This window comes from Papaver somniferum, chromosome 6, assembly GCF_003573695.1.
Source record: "Papaver somniferum cultivar HN1 chromosome 6, ASM357369v1, whole genome shotgun sequence".
Taxonomy (NCBI): domain Eukaryota; kingdom Viridiplantae; phylum Streptophyta; class Magnoliopsida; order Ranunculales; family Papaveraceae; genus Papaver; species Papaver somniferum.
Window position 1 is genome coordinate 4,672,385 of NC_039363.1, and position 16,107 is coordinate 4,688,491.

Here is a 16,107-nt window from a genome sequence, read left to right on the forward strand (position 1 = left end):
TTTTTACTTAGAATTGATTTAGAGTGCGGAAACTCCATGTTATAACCTTAGAACCAGGTATTTTTAAAGAAAATTAGTTTAGACGACAAGAAGCAGGTAGTGAAAAAATATGAGTCATAAGAGGAACAAATATAAGAAGATAGAATATGAGTCATATAATTGTTTTTAGCAGGTATAAATTTCAAAGCGTTGCTACTGAAATACTATGTTCCATAATTATCTGTTTTGAATGCAGATTCGAGCAAGTGATACATCTATCCTACTTCGGGGTGGCAGATTGCTACAGCAATATATAGTTGACACATACGTCAAGATTGAGATGCAAAGGCTACGATGGGTACGGGACAATCAAAAAACAATCAGAGCTGAACTGTACCGGATTTATTCATCACAATCCATCGTGGGATGAGATAGCGACTACGTACGGAAATGGTATGTTAAGGATTCCTGATGAAATGGTGATACCGTGGACAGGTGATGATTCTATAACACAATTGGTCAACACTGTATACCCAAACATTTGTGTAAATGCATGCGATAAGAGGTACATGGTTGAAAGAGCCAACAAATGAGTCTGCTGATGCTATAAACCAAAATGCAATCAACACATTTCCAGGTGAGTTTAAACTTGATCACTATGTTATGTTCTTTATGTTCAATTTTTGGAAAATTATACCAAAAAAGTCTCAAATTCTAATTTATCATTGAACTACGCCGTCTCCAGGTGATGAGAAAATTTATTACTCTTTCGACAGCGTTGGGGATGATGTGAGGAATTTATACCAGCAAGAATTTTTGAATGACATTTCTCCAGGAGGATTACCACCACATAAGTTAATTTTGAAACGTGGAGCACCAATACTTCTTCCAAGGAATATTGACCCAGCAGCTGGACTTTGCAATGGAACCAGGTTGTTGTGTTTATGAGCACTTGATCTATGCAGAAATCGTTACTGGAGTTTCAGCAGGTACACGAGTTTTCAATCCAAGAATCCCTTTAGAACCTTGAGAGAACATAAATTTGGCTTTCAAACTCGTCAGAAAACAATTCCCAGTCCGTTTGTGTTTTGCTATGACCATAAATAAAGCACAAGGACAAACTATACCTTTATCAAGAGGAGTTTCAATGAGCTCGACGAAAGTAGTTATACTGCAAGGTAAAGATGGCACCTACGCGAAGAATATTGTATACAAAGAAGTGCTTCTGAATTAGCGAATTAGTTAGTAGAATATGCTGCAAGTAATGGCCTGTTGGAGCCTTTACTGGAAATGTTGATGGATACTGACTGCAGTACTAATGTTAAAAATGTGAATGTGAAAGTAAGTTTTTGTAACTACTGAGCGGTTGGTTGATAACTTCACACTGTAGTCAATACCAAAGTTAAAATTAATGCACAGACACGATCTATGACAGATCTACTATGATAAGTGATGCTTAACCATTGGAAACAGGTTCAAACCGAGTAACACGTGCAATGCACGTGCACCTTAATAATTTTATTTTTAGTTTTCAATCCGAACCGTTAGATTAACTTCTGTCAATATCGGTGATATAGTTTTGCCAGGCTAAAACCCATGGGACTTCCATTTCCATTTCCAGCGTTACAAGGGTTTAAAAATCCAAGGAGCAGAAGAAGAAGAAGAAGAAAGCCTTCTGTATCCGAGATTAGATTTTCTTTCTATATCCGATTTTTATCAAAGCAGATTGAATTTTATAGATCCAAATGACTCTTTGAATTTGTCTCCTATTTTGTTTAATTAGGGTTTTAATTCCTAGAGATTTAGGGTTTAATCTTATTGATTTTGCTTATTCCAATTCGTAATAGTTAATCCCAAGTGGGTACAAAACCTACGTCACATTGTATGATATTTGATCTATTCCAGCATTTTTCATTTCTCTGGCGGCTAGTAGTACTACCACTAAATATATATCCGAGTGGATTTCTAATACGTGCATTCCAAATCTTTGAAATTCTTCTCCACCACTTTCAGTTTCAGACTAGTTTCCGGTGATAAATACCGGCAGGTTAAGTTATTGATAATCATAAATCAACTCTTTCTGCTGCTGCTGCTGCTGCTGAACCGTTAAGGCTCTAGGTAATCTTTGAAACATCACTTGTTTCTATCTTCGTTTATCTATCGCTGTACTCTTTTTTTTTTTCCTTTCTGAAAACCGTGATTGAATACGGCTACTACACATCCAGATAATAATCTAATCTTTTCAATCTCGAATTTGTTCCTTCAGCAAACAATGTTAGTCAAATCAAAGTTCTTACAATCAAATTCAATCAAATTTGTGGATTACAGCCGGCAACTTTCTTCTCTTATTTGACCTAAAATTTGTATTTGCTTTCTAGGTTTCACTTACCATTGCTTTTCAATTCTTTTAAATTTGGAGAATGTGTGTTTTGTACCCTTTGTTTTTTAATTTTAATTTTGATGTTTTGTGAAGTTCAGTTGTTTGTTGATTTTCCTAAGAGAAAAACATGTTTAAATTTCAATTTAAACTTATTCTCATTCTTAAATTCATTCAATAGACGGAAAGCTCATAGTTTCTATGTACAGTATACAAGTACATATTTCTAAAATACTCAATGTTTGCAGTTTAGTCAAGTCTGTTTTACTACCTGCAATCTACAATCTAGCTTCAGAACTATAACCTCAAGCATTTATGGGTAACCTACAAATGCAGCCATGAATACATAGTCCAAACGATGAACCATTTACACTTAGCTGGGTTTAGTCCCTGTTATTGAATCTTCAGGTTCCAGTCTTTTTTATAAAGTGCTCTGCTCTCTATTTTATGTACTTTTATCTGAAAGTTGCATATACTTCTAATTTGGGTATGGTTGATTTCATTCTGCATTCTGATATGTGTGATTTGGATATGGTTGTGGCGACCTAATTATAGGTCAAGCAAATTTAATCTAGTGTTCATTGTTGATGAAACCAGGTGCTGTAGTAAATACTTATTTGGAGACAGTGTCAGTATTCAGTAAAGTATGAACCTATATCACACATTCATTAGTTAGATCATCTATTGGCAATATAACTTGATAGAATTTGTCAAACATGCAGCCAGTTTATCAATAACACCATTAGGTTAGAAAACATATTCACTGTATGTATTATTGCGCTCAATTGATGCTTTGGTACTAGTTTATGGCTATTTAACTTTTACTGAAGCATTTTGATGAGAAATGCAAGATTTGATGGCATCTTTGAATAAGTTTATCCGAGCCTTTACTAAATCGAAACTTAGCTAGTCAGTTTAGTACATTAAGGCAAGTTAAAGGACTAATAGGAACCGGACCCAAAAATCCGGATAAAAGAAAATCAATAAATGGGTCAGGTCATCAAGAACCACAACATTGGGCATGGTAGATAGGGAGAGAGGGGAAAGAGTTGAGGACCATCTCATCTCTATTTATCAACGAAAAATAACTTATCAATGGAGACATTAGTTCTGCATGCTTGTGCCCTCGTAGGTCATTTACCACCGGTGATAAATAACGTCCCCATTTCTGTTCACGCCTATAGCTGACAGTTTGCTTAGAGAAGGGAATTTTGAATTGGGTTTGATAATTAGAAGCAGCGACGGGTAAATCCAATGTTAGAGCTTAGATTTAACTTGGTTTCTCTTTTGCCTTGGAAGCAATTTTCAAGCTCTTTAGTCTATTTTTGACCCATTGTGATTTGTGAAAACATAGACATGGTAATGTTAGGTATTAGATGCATTCACTTGAGTTTTGAGACATAGCCTAAATTCATAATGCATAAAAATGCCAACAGTGTTTCTGATTGTTACTGTTCACCAATTTCAAGAGGGTTCATTTTTACTTCCTACTTAGGTTTGAAAATAATTTACTAGTTACATAGAATGATTTTTTCAGCTGACTAGCCCAACTACCTGTATTGCTCAGCATGTCATGGTTCCTCTAATAGTAATAGCAGTTTTTGCAGTAGAAATGTTTATATTACATAGCATGCCCATTTTCTAGTATTAAAAGCTTTTCCTGTGAATAGCTGATTGCAGTGGTGTTTATTGTTCAATGCCTTGTACAAATAGCATGTGATCCCTTTCCTGGTTTTATGTTTGAGATCTGGTCAAACAATGTTTTGTTTTAATTTATTTCTCATTGTTATGGTTGTTGGTGTCTTGGATGTACAAGGCTGGTTACTTGGTCTATTGTTTTTGGTTTTGCTTCTTCTAGATAGCTTAATGGATGAAACTGTAGCGATCCTGTGATTTGTCCTTCATTTATTAATTTTTTTAGGCTTGATTAGTAATAATTGTGATGCTGGTACTTCTAAATTTTCAGAAACCCATCATGTGATTAGATAGGCCTTGTTTGGTATTAGTATTTATTTATTAGGATGTCAGTCAAATGTCCCTCTTGGTATGCTTGTGTTTGATGGTGCTGATATAGCTTAGTGACGTGTTAGAACCTGTGTAGTTATGAATTGTGTTAGCTTAGTCATCATCAGTTTTGGATATGTGGCAAACTTTTACCTTGACACAGTGGTTCGCTTTCATAGGGGATATGTTTGGAAAGAAAAGAAAAATATTGATTAAAACAAGCGAACTTATCTGCCTCTTCACACAACATCTGTAGTAACAGTGAGAGAACTCGGGAAAGAATCAAGTGAAAAACCAGAAACAGGTGAACTTATACTAGATTTCTGAGTTCAATTCATAGAAAGGAAGGTGATAGTTATGAACTCGTGGGTCACTTAGTTCCAGGGAGATCTGAAAGTATTTGAAAAGGGGTTTCTTTTCTCTCGTTTCGAGTTTGAGATTAAAGGTATGATTCAACTCTGATTGTTCTTGTTTCAACAAATTCTTCTCAGTATGATAGCTACTGATCGAACCTCCTATTACTAATTCCATCTTGATCTTGTCAAACTCATTATCAACAGACCTAGGGTTATTGGTGAATTTAATTTCATATCTAGGTATTGACTGAATTATGATAGGAAAAGAACATGAAATATAGATACGGGTAGTGAATCCTCTGAATCTGTTGAACACTGAGGGTCTTAGGATTCTTTTGAAGCTATTCTCTTTACAACTTTTCTGCTGGTTCATGATTTGGACAGAACTATGTTAGGGTTTGGAATTTGATATATTGTGATGATACATGACATTGTAAAATTTAGATTTGATATGAAAATTGATTAAATTGTAGAGGAAGATGTTATCTCTCTAAAGAGCTATTGAATGTTTAATTTGGACTAATGATGAGCGTTTTACGCACCCTGAAACTTAGATCCTCCTGCTGTTTACAAGGTTTACTGTTTGGCTAAGTCAGTTTGTTATGTCATATAGATCAGGTTCAGCGAGGTTGTTCTGTTTCTCTAACATTAACTTCTGTGTCATTAAGGTGTCTTCGGATTCGATAGGCGGGCTGCGGAGATTAAGGTTTGAGTTGTGAGTTGAGGTGGGAACATACATTTCTCTTTTATAATCATTGATGATCTTTACAAAATTATGTTTACGCACTTTAACAAATTCATGCATTGTTAGTTTTAATTCTCGAAAACTCTGTAAATTCTGCTAGTCTTTCCATTACTTGGAATTGGCCTGAAATGTACTTGCTTGTTTTCTGATGGTGTGGGAAATAAGAATTTCCATTGTGTGGTATATAGGACATTGCTCCTTCTTTTATAACTACTTATTTTCAGCTTTTATGCAATGGCTAGGGCGATACACGGCAATATTACCTAATGAGTGTGGTTAGCACAAATATTGTACATTGTTTGATGAAGGAGTAGTTCCATATACATGACTGTATTTGTGTGCGTTGGTTGTCTCTTGATGTTTGGAGTATATGCTTGTTATTCCAGTGGATGAAATGTGTTGCTATTGCTTGAAGAAAACTTGCATTCTTTAAACTCAACTATGATGATTATAATGGAGTAGTGTAAGTATCCATTCGGCCGAAGGAGAAATTGACGTTTGGGTCGATTAAGTGGACTTAATTTGTGCCCTTGTGAGATCGTTGCTGGTCTCAGTGTTTTTTTGTTGTTGCAGTCTTGTAACTTTTTGAAAGTGCTTTCTTTTTGGAGTATTTTGTATGTAATCTAGTCTCTAACTCCTGAATGTATATCATGTATATTCACAAACAATACACTGTAAATTAGATAGTTATGTATAATATGAAAAGTCTAGTTTATGTCTTGGTTCGTCTCGGATATGTTCAGCTCAGTTTAATATAATTTTTGGTTCAGAATTCTAAATACTGTCTTTAGGAAATGGGGCGCTACAGAAACATTAGATGAGAATGTTAAAAACTGTAGCTGCCAAACTTCGGATGAATTCAAACTTGGAATTCGTCACGTGAGTCGACCCCACTCTGCCCAAAGAAGGAACATAGAACGTGAAAGACTGGGTATCTAGATTCTTAGACCAGTAAATTTGGTACCTGTTATGGAACTCAGAACTAGGGTTATTTATCATTTCTTGCCTCATCTGTGTTTATGTTTCTTTCGCACTTTCTAGATAACCATATGCATAAATCTTACTGCTTCATGTTCAAAATATGGCAACTAAAGAGAAATAGAAAGTATAATTTCATTCATTCTAATGGTTTGCGTAATCATATTTCTATTGATATTGGTGCTGAAGCTTTAAATATTGTTCTTGTAGGAAATAAAGTGTTTGAAGAGGATAACATTTAGCGATTCAAAAATGCAAGCTCAAGCACTAAGCCACCATCACAATCCTCTTGCTGGGATTGCCACTTTTTCTCCCAAATCAGCAAACATTAGAAAGAGATGTAACTCCACTGTAAGAATGGCACTCAAGGCAGATGGTCCATCCATAGCTGTCGTGGGTGTTACTGGTGCTGTTGGACAAGAGTTTTTGAGCGTTCTCTCCGATCGTGACTTCCCTTACAGAAGTATTAAAATGCTTGCTAGTAAAAGATCTGCAGGAAAACACCAAGAATTTGAGGGGAAAGATTATGTTATCGAAGAGTTGACTCATGAGAGCTTTGATGGTGTTGATATTGCATTGTTTAGTGCTGGAGGATCAATAAGTAAAGAATTTGGACCTGCTGCAGCTGCACGTGGTTCGATTGTTATTGACAACAGCTCTGCATTTAGGATGGATGCAAACGTCCCACTTGTTATCCCAGAGGTTAATCCAGATGCCATGTCTCACATTAAACTTGGATCTGGCAAAGGAGCTCTTATTGCCAATCCAAACTGTTCCACCATTATCTGTTTAATGGCAGCAACACCTCTACATCGCCATGCCAAGGTAACAATTCTATTTTCTATCTTCAATTTACTGCTGTCAATTATGTTATGTGTATGCCATTCCCTGAATGTTATTATGTTGACTTGTTTATGTGTATCATAAAAGGGTGTTGATATGTGCTCTATAATACACGTGAACCTGAAATCATACGTTTCAATCACAGTGAATGCTCTTAGTTTGCTAGATTGTACCCTACTGAGTTCTTTTCCTGTCTTGTGTTTGCATCTACTAGGTAGTGCGAATGGTTGTTAGCACATATCAAGCAGCTAGTGGTGCAGGTGCGGCCGCAATGGAGGAGCTTGAACTACAGACTCGTGAGGTTTGATATACTAGCTCTCTCTCTCTCTCTCTCTCTCTTCATTTTGATGCACGTGATTTTTACATTTTTCATTACATGTTCTTCTCTGGTTCCTGATTAAATAAACTTGTTCTCGTGTTTAACCTTAGGTCCTGCAAGGAAAGGAACCTACCTGTAAAATTTTCAGTCAGCAGGTTTGTCCTTCACTCCTTATGTCTTCCCCTTCACTTTGATCATAGGTGTTATATTCTCTCTAAAAAAGGAATGTGTCTTTTGATTATTCTTTTTTCGTTAATGCAGTATGCTTTTAATCTGTTTTCACACAATGCACCTATTACATCAAATGGGTATAATGAAGAGGAAATGAAATTGGTTAAGGAGACTAGAAAAATATGGGTAAGTATGACGACCTAGTTTGATACTCATTCCTTTCAGGTACATTATATAAATTTTCATTTTCAATTGAATAAGCGTGTGCATGTGTATTTTACCTTTGGTGCAGAATGACAATGATGTCAAGGTGACAGCCACTTGTATACGAGTTCCTGTGATGCGTGCCCATGCTGAGAGTGTTAATCTTCAATTTGAAAGCCCACTTGATGAGGATACGGCAAAGGAAATTCTCCAAAAAGCTGCTGGTGTTGTTGTTATTGATAACCGATCCGCTAATCACTTTCCTACTCCGCTAGAGGTTTTTACCACACAACTCTCACCTCTCTTTGATTTTCGTTTATTGCTTGTTAAAAGTTTAAACGGGTTATGTGCAGGTATCAAACAAAGATGATGTTGCAGTTGGAAGAATACGACGAGACATTTCTCTAGATGGAAATCAAGGGTAAATCAATAGAAATATTCAACTCAATTACATAACTAATTATTCTGTTATCGTATATAAGTTTGATCCTAAAACTGAAATTTGAAACAGGCTGGATATATTTGTCTGTGGGGATCAAATTCGTAAAGGAGCTGCTCTCAACGCAATACAGATCGCAGAGTTACTTCTGTAATTTGTGAGTTTGTCGATAAGTTTTGGTATAACTTAGAGTTTCAGATCTCCTGCTAATGTGTCTCTGATTATCAGATACTAGTTTTGCGCTAGCTTTTTGTTAGGTTGGTTTGATGCATCGATTGTCGTGTTCAATTTAAAAAGACAGTGTAATTTTGTTTTCGATTCAATTGTACTGAAACTCAATTTTGCATTTGATTCAACTAATCTTAGAGATACCATTGGGAATTCGATTGCAAAGTGCCTTGGCAGCCATATACTGAAAACTCACTTTCAATTACTGAAAACAAAGAAGAAATTTCCATAGAAAAAAACAGTAAACAGAGTCTTGGCAAAAAATTCCAAAACTCAAGTTCCATAGAAGGTAAAGCTGTTTTCTGATGAATGTTCCGGTTCGAGATCTGAAAAATCTACAACGGACCAGGAAAGTTTCCATTCTGCCTTTGCTCATTCCATCTATCTACCTGCATCCATGTAAATGCTACTAATGAAGCTGAATGCTACTGAAAAATGTACCAAGTTTTCACGTTTATTGCTATGATTATATGATTCCAGTGAGTTTTTCTGCACATATGTAATTTCAACATACCCATTCACCAGGGCAAAGTGATCGATAATATTTTGCGAATTTTTCACACTCAGAAGCACCCTCCCCTTTAGCTGCAACACACCTGAAGAAAATTGCACAACCGAATATGAACGGAACGGGTAAAAGTAAAATTTGGAAGGCAGAAAAGTGAGATTTTAATAATACCTATGATGTTCGATGTAGCGGGTGAAGCAATGTCTTGATTGATTTGTAGTCGGAAACCGAAAATCTACAGGTGCTGTCTCAAGCTGATAAACAAATTCTTTTGTGTCAACAGGGATCTGACAATATATGAATCCCGAATTCTGAAGCTTAACTAATAAACACTGACCTTTAGCTCTGGTGTTTCATCTGCAACATCTTCTTCATCACTTGATTCTTCTGCTACTTCAGGTTTGTCCTCATTCCCAGGCAATGCATATTGCTGCATTTCCACAACATTTGTAAAGAAAAGAGTCAAGTTGGATTCGTAAAAAGTAACAACATGACGATTCAAACAATATGCTGTAAATCATTAACAATAATGAGAATCGATGGTACCTGAGCTAGGCTTAAGATTTTCTCTTTAGTAACTTCTGCCATTGTTTTTTACTCGTGAATTTTGGTTTTTCAGATGCAAAAGCTCTAAATTCTGATTCGTTTTGATGAGCAACTATTTTACTGCGAACTGAAAGAAAGTGGTAAAAATTTCTTCCGAGCAAAAAAGTAGGAAGTGATGTGAATTAAAGACCACAAAATCTCTAGATTAACTCAACAAACCGTGTCTACAGGGTCTTTAGAACAAAAAAAGAGATTAAAACACAGGGGGAAGGGGAAAAACAGAAAAATATTGAATTATGCCTCCACGAAGGATAGAACTACGGACCTCCAGTTTACAAGACTGGCTCTCTACCACTGAGCTATGAAGGCCAAATTGATTTCTTGTGCATCCGTTTTCTTATTGTATCTGGAGAATTGTTGTCCAACATTTGGACCTCCGAACACTTATTGGCTCATGACATTACCAGGATAAACCAGAAGTAGCTAACTAGGAGCAAGATTTTCGATGGGAAATTGCATAGCGTTGATATTTTAGATTTACTACAATGACCAAAGGGGTAAGCAATTCATGTGTTCATATTCGATGTGGCTCCGGTAAGTTTCAAGTTTTGCTTGTCCCCTGGCATGGTTGAGCTCATCCTGCAATGATATACAAGTTATACAACTAGAATTTGAACTCCAACATGTACGTTAAAGTCTTTTCTTTGAAAGCAGACGCACATCTTGACCTTGCATAGCTCGTGAAAAGCTTGGTGAAGCGGCGGAGCCAAGATTTCAGAAATGGGGTGCAAAAATTTATTTTGGGTTGCAAATTTCTTTAAGAAAATGCAAATATGCAAAATTAGGCTTGTAAATATCAAAAAATAAAATCAAATGGGCTTAAATTAAGCTTTGGAGCCGGCTGGGTAGAGGTGCAAATGCACACAATTGCAATGGGCTGGCTCCGCCCTGCCTTGATGTATACTCCATGTAGTCCTAGTTTATCCAATCAAGGAAAAATAAGATGTACGTTCAATAACCCAGAGCTTTTTGTCATCAGGATGTTGCAGTTCCATAGTTTTGGCAATGATGGAATCGAGTAATAATGATAGCATCCAGCCATGTGGTTAGGCAAATGCTTAGACTACATATTCATATAATTTTCACTCAATTACATAACGAAATGTACAGACTATACGTATAAGTTTCAATCTCCAGAATTCAGGCAAACAAAAGCTATACAATGCCCCTGTAATGGATTGGGATATATTAAATGTATATGCGATAAAAGAGATAGCTAGCTAGCTAAACTTACAAGCACTTGACCAATAGATGGTTCCCTCCTGTGGAAGCTAGTTTTCCTAATAAGATCACCAAATCGCCATAACAACGCTTTCTTCTTTCTCTGCGAGCTCCTATCCCCATCCATATCATCCAGTTGACTCCCATCTAGATTCTCTAAATCTTCCAGGGTTAACATTTCTCCATCATCCACAAAAGTCGAAGATGGTGTTCTCGAAGGTGGTGTTTTCAAAGGTGGCGTTTTATGGTGGTTGTTATGGTTTGGTGGTGCAACTGGTGAATCCGCCATGTCGAATATCGAACCTTTGAGCATTTCTTCCTTTTCAGGGTCCTCTTCTACATCCATGGTGGTCTTGTGGTAGTTGCTATGTGGGACTTTCACTTCCTCTAGTTTCACAGAAAGAACTTCAGTTAGTTTCTTACTATATGAATGTTCCTTAAGGACAGAGTTTGAGTTTTGTACTTCTTTCAGTACTTCTCCAAGATGTTGTTTCTCCTCAGTCGTCTTCGTTTCCATTGTCGATGATGCAGAAGAGTTTAACAACCTCTTCAACTCCCTGATATTCTCATGTGCTGCAGCTTCCTTGATTCTAAGGGCCTCGTTTTCTTTAGCAAGACTCTGCAAGATATAATCTTTCTCCAATAGTACGTCTTTTAAATTGGTGTTTTCGGCTCGAGCAATCTCTGCACCTTCTTTTGCAACTGTCGACTCATTTATGGCTTGTTTTAGTATGTCCCTCAGCTTGCAATTCTCATCTCTTGTTTTTAAAGCTATACTTTCCGCGGCTTTCGTTGATTCTGCCAGTTTAATTTTCTCTCTTTTTAAAGCATTACTCTCCTCTTCAGCCCTTTTGATGCAATTGACAAACCCGAGTTCTCTTTCATTACACGACCATATCGATTCGTCAGCTTCAATTTTCAGCCTCTCAGCTTCATCTTTAAGCCTGTCTCTTTCCTTCTTTACTTCATCCAACATCCCCTGAAACATATCCTCAGTATTCTTCAACACCTTCTTTAAGCTTTCGACTTCTTCTCTTGCATCTTTAAGCTCAGATTGTGTATTGCTGAGCTTCTCCTTGGTTTCATTGTTTTCTTTTGAAACTTGAATCACAACAAATGCAAGTTCATCCATCGCCGTCCTGCTTTTCTCTTCTGCTTCAGTAGCTAACTTCAACTCACTTCGGAACGTAGTTTTCTCCTGACGTAACTTATCCAGTTCTTCCTCCAATCTGTCTGCCTTAGATGATGCAAGTTCTTGACCCTCCTTAGCATGAACAAGTTCCTCTTTCGCAACGTGAAGCTTAGACTTGAGAGTTTCAACTTTTTCTTTCATAGTATCTGAATCAAACATCGCCGTCTCAAGATCCTTGTGCGTCATCTCAACATCTCTTCTAGTTTCCGCAACCAAATCTTCCAAATTCAAAACTTTCTTCTGAAGAGAAATAACCTCATTCTTAGCTTCCTCCAGCTCTTTCTTCTGACAATCCACCAAGTCTGCCAATTTTCGCTCCTCCTCCTTGGCTTTCGCCATTTCACCCTCAACTTGATGCACTCTTATCTGGCTTTCACATAATAACTCCTTAGTATGAGATTCTACTTCTTTCGCGTTATTAAATTCCGATCTAAGCTTCTCTAAAATTGCTTCTTTTTCTTCGAACTCCGCTTCTTTTAGCCTCATTCTTTCCAACTGCAACTTAAGGGACTCAATGTTCTTCTCCCGGATTTCCAAATCCTCGCTCGAATCATCCAATTCCTCCTTCACCAAATTAAGCGCGTCAGATAATTCCTTAACTTTCATTTCATTAGCATTCGCCGCATTCCGCGCTTCCTCCGTGGCTTCAACTGCTGCAACCAATTGTTTCTTAACCATTATAAGGTCCTGCGAAAGCGCTTCAACGTCTAATGTATGTTGTTTCTGAACCGCTTCGAGTTCGAGCTGCCAAGCTTCATCTCTTTTCTTAGCTGAAAGAATACTAACTTGTTCTAATTCACTAACTAACGAAGAATCCTGCTGTTTTTGTGTTTTTTGTGAAGATAAAACCTCGCTTAATCTCATATTAGCTTCATTTGATACCCTTTTCATTTCTCGCAATTCGTCGATAACTCGAGCTTTATCTTCTTCTGCTGCATCTAATTGTTGTTTCATCATCTTTAATTCATTCACTAGTTCTTGTACACAATTCCCCTGCATCTTTTGATCTTCTCAGACACTAATTTCTACTCATAAAAAACTATTCAATATTGAAGAGAAATTAATTGAAAAGACCTTCAAATGCAGAGAATTAGAGATAAGATTACAAAAACAACAAGAAACTGAATTTGTGGATATTTTTTATTTTATTTTTTTGTATGAGAAAATCCAAATTTTTGAACAAAGAAAAGCTAAATTTAGAGCTGAGAAAGTGGAGAGTCAATGAAATTAGTAGCTTGGATTAGATGATGATACCATATTTGGAGAGATTGTTTAGTGGTTAATTCTTCTGCTTACTGTTGATAATCAGAAAAAAAAAATTGGGAGATGGAAATTTCAGGAAGAGAGAGATGCAGAATTTTGTTGGTAGTTCGTTGGTTTGGCGGACTTTCCAGAAAACAAGTGGAGTTGCTAAATTGACCAGGTCTCCGTTTATACAATGTTGACCAACTAGACCTCCAAATGACGCATAGGCGTATAGTGAGGGCCGTCTCAATGTAATTGGTCCCTACACAACTTTTTATTACGTACGTTTTTTTTAGTTCATTTTTACAGAAAAAGAAGAAAAATCTCTTGTCGATCTTGCACATAAATTTTAGGATTCTAGGCGGCTGCTTAGGCAACCGCCTACACGAAATCGGAAGACATTAAGGGCCGTCTAGATATCCGGAGCCCTAAGAGAACTTTCCCGGGCCGGACGGCCCTTCATAAGCAATGGGAAAATCATTTCTAAAGACCATCAAATTTCATTTTTTATTATTTTTCTAATTAAAAATTTCGAAATGTTATTTACCTCCCTTCTCTCCACCTTTCTATTCTGCTCCCTCCAATCTAAATCACATAACTAAAATTTGAATCACACTCAGGTACAGTTGGAGTTCACCATTTCACAAATGTGGGATTTAGATTAGAGGGAACGAATAGGAAGGTGGATAATAGGGAGCTGAATAGCACCACCGTTAAAAATTGCCTAGGTCAAAAGGCTCAAAACTCATCTTTTTTTTTTTGATCGGTAAAATTAATAATATTATAGAAAGGGAAAAATGTTCACGAAACATGAACGAAAAGTACAGACGATAATCAATCCAAACATCCCAAAGCAACGACCAGATGAGAAAGAAAAGCAAAATAAAAACAACACATAAGACTCATGGAGGTTAAAACACCACATCCTTCCATTGCAGACTCAAAACTCATCTTATTTTGTTAATAACTTGTATTAAGAATCTTGCAGAAATGGACAACTTTTGGCAATTGGCATCCAACTGCGAAGCTGGTAAGATTGCATTTTTCTAAACTGACTTTGAAATCAGCACGAAAAACCTTCCATTACGTTTAATCTGTCATCTCAACATGAACCATGGTTGCTGCAAATGAAAATGACAGATCTAAAACTTTACTGCAGTATATTTAGTCAAAGGTTTTACTAGATTATTAATCCGTACGTTAGAATTGTTCCAATGACAGACCAGTTCTAGCCCTTAACCATAACCATACATATAGTTGGAAAATTAAAATCTTGTTAACTTTCTTAACACCAGTAGTACACGATGGAAAGGTTAATCTACGGCTCGATTCGTTTTAGAAGTTTTCGCAAAATCATACAAGCGGTCCGGAGGCGGCATACCTGGGGGGAGTTGCGGGGCCAATTGACTGTTCAAAGTCCAAGTAAAGTAAACTCTTCATTTTGTATATATTGTCTCCACATTCACTCATTATATCTTCATCTAACTCTGATTTTCTTTTGTTCATTACGATCTCGATCTGTCTCTGCCTATCAGGAATTGCGTAGCCATGAACAGGGAACAATCAGTAGTTGTCAAAGTAGATAAATCCATGTGATTTTTCGGTATATACAAGGAAGCTTACAGGATAACAGTCTCATGGAACAAGATCCTGTCACAAATCATTCTGGCTATACTTCTTCCTCTAACTATTCTTTCTTTGTCTGAAATTCCGATTTCGAACTTCATTCGTAAGAAGACTTATCATAAAGAAGACGACAAAACCAGATGGATGGTTTTTTCAATCATCAATAGATTCGTTTACATGGTCTTTGTTCTTGGTTTTTCGATCTTTTCAACTTCAACCGTGGCTTACGTCGTTGCTTGTTTCTATACATCTAAAGATATCACCTTCAAGAAAGCTGTTGGTGTGTTCCCTATGGTCTGGGGAAGACTTATGGCTTTTTGTGGTGGTTTGTCGTCGTTGTTCTTTACACCACCGTGGCGGCTTTATCGTATTTTTGGTTTTTCATTAGCCAGAATGGATTTGAAGGCTACATTCCAAGGGTAAAGAACTTGTTCGTTAGTTTTATATCCGTACTGTTCTTTGCTGGATTGGTTTACTTGATCCTTGTTTGGAGCATCGCTACGGTGATTTCCGTATTGGAAATGAATTATGGAAGAAAAGCCTTGATGAAGAGTATGAAACTGATTTGGGGAAAGACAGTGGTTTCTTATGGAATTGCATTTGCCGGTTTAGGTTCCACCTTTGTTTTGCTTATGGTTTATAAGAAGATGTCGAACGTGGCAGGAAAAGTATTGATCGGAATTGCTTGTTATTTTTTGACGATTGTTTTGATTCATTTTACTCTCGTAATTCAAGCGGTCATTTACTTCGTATGCAAATCTTACCACAATGAGGACATTGCTAGTGCTGGGCAGCACCTTGAAGGCTCTTGTGCTCATTCGGATAGGGGAAAAGACATTCCGTTAGACCCTGCATCACTGGTTTGATGATTACGTATTAACTTAACATTCTTTTATACTTTGTAAATTAATGTCTTACGGATGAAATTCATTTATACTCGATACAGAAATTCAGCACTCGATACTGAAAGTATGATTTACAGCATAAACATCTGCACTCGATAGCATGGCACTTAATGTTGAGATTCAGCAAATTGAGAATGTGGTGATTGGATGAAAAAAATTGG

General features: G+C 36.8%; 3 protein-coding genes and 1 non-coding gene across 10 annotated transcripts; 1 reads left to right on the plus strand and 3 right to left on the minus strand.

Annotated features, from left to right (window-relative positions):
- The first annotated feature begins 1,596 nt into the window (after positions 1-1,596).
- LOC113286742 (aspartate-semialdehyde dehydrogenase-like) lies at positions 1,597-8,804 on the plus strand. Of its 6 annotated transcripts, XM_026535346.1 has the most exons (11): positions 1,597-2,097; positions 4,540-4,664; positions 4,745-4,805; positions 5,385-5,441; positions 6,650-7,264; positions 7,497-7,583; positions 7,712-7,756; positions 7,863-7,958; positions 8,065-8,253; positions 8,330-8,397; positions 8,488-8,804. In XM_026535346.1, exons 5-11 carry the CDS (start codon positions 6,692-6,694, stop codon positions 8,567-8,569), a joined length of 1,140 nt encoding a protein of 379 aa, XP_026391131.1. In that variant the 5' UTR covers positions 1,597-2,097; positions 4,540-4,664; positions 4,745-4,805; positions 5,385-5,441; positions 6,650-6,691; the 3' UTR covers positions 8,570-8,804. The 6 variants fall into 6 exon arrangements, with proteins under 6 accessions (XP_026391131.1, XP_026391129.1, XP_026391130.1 ...); XM_026535344.1 differs by having other exon boundaries at positions 4,617-4,805; XM_026535345.1 differs by lacking the exons at positions 4,540-4,664; positions 4,745-4,805.
- An 81-nt stretch (positions 8,805-8,885) lies between these two features.
- Positions 8,886-9,802, minus strand: LOC113286743 (cytochrome c oxidase subunit 6b-3-like). The gene is made up of 5 exons (XM_026535351.1): positions 9,698-9,802; positions 9,489-9,581; positions 9,323-9,405; positions 9,158-9,239; positions 8,886-9,032 (listed from the first exon to the last, which is right to left on the minus strand). The coding sequence occupies exons 1-5, from the start codon at positions 9,737-9,739 to the stop codon at positions 8,979-8,981; spliced, it is 354 nt and encodes a 117-aa protein (XP_026391136.1). The 5' UTR covers positions 9,740-9,802; the 3' UTR covers positions 8,886-8,978.
- A 192-nt stretch (positions 9,803-9,994) lies between these two features.
- TRNAT-UGU lies at positions 9,995-10,066 on the minus strand. The gene has a single exon. It is a non-coding gene; the product is annotated as a tRNA-Thr (tRNA).
- A 705-nt stretch (positions 10,067-10,771) lies between these two features.
- On the minus strand, positions 10,772-13,320 carry LOC113286741 (WEB family protein At5g16730, chloroplastic-like). Of its 2 annotated transcripts, XM_026535343.1 has the most exons (2): positions 11,442-13,320; positions 11,223-11,365 (listed from the first exon to the last, which is right to left on the minus strand). In XM_026535343.1, the coding sequence occupies exons 1-2, from the start codon at positions 13,167-13,169 to the stop codon at positions 11,357-11,359; spliced, it is 1,737 nt and encodes a 578-aa protein (XP_026391128.1). In that variant the 5' UTR covers positions 13,170-13,320; the 3' UTR covers positions 11,223-11,356. The 2 variants fall into 2 exon arrangements, with proteins under 2 accessions (XP_026391127.1, XP_026391128.1); XM_026535342.1 differs by having other exon boundaries at positions 10,772-13,320.
- Between the last annotated feature and the right edge of the window lie 2,787 nt (positions 13,321-16,107).

What these genes read in the sequence shown, in the direction of transcription:
- LOC113286741 (XM_026535342.1), bottom strand. Translation starts at nt 13,169, where the DNA reads ATGCAGGGGAATTGTGTACAAGAACTAGTGAATGAATTAAAGATGATG.
- LOC113286742 (XM_026535346.1), top strand. Translation starts at nt 6,692, where the DNA reads ATGCAAGCTCAAGCACTAAGCCACCATCACAATCCTCTTGCTGGGATT. An exon ending in TTGAACTACAGACTCGTGAG is followed by an intron (nt 7,584 to 7,711) that starts GTTTGATATACT and finishes GTTTAACCTTAG; the next exon opens with GTCCTGCAAGGAAAGGAACC. An exon ending in GTAAAATTTTCAGTCAGCAG is followed by an intron (nt 7,757 to 7,862) that starts GTTTGTCCTTCA and finishes TCGTTAATGCAG; the next exon opens with TATGCTTTTAATCTGTTTTC.
- LOC113286743 (XM_026535351.1), bottom strand. Translation starts at nt 9,739, where the DNA reads ATGGCAGAAGTTACTAAAGAGAAAATCTTAAGCCTAGCTCAG. An exon ending in AAATCTTAAGCCTAGCTCAG is followed by an intron (nt 9,582 to 9,697) that starts GTACCATCGATT and finishes GTGGAAATGCAG; the next exon opens with CAATATGCATTGCCTGGGAA. An exon ending in ATGAAACACCAGAGCTAAAG is followed by an intron (nt 9,406 to 9,488) that starts GTCAGTGTTTAT and finishes TTTGTTTATCAG; the next exon opens with CTTGAGACAGCACCTGTAGA.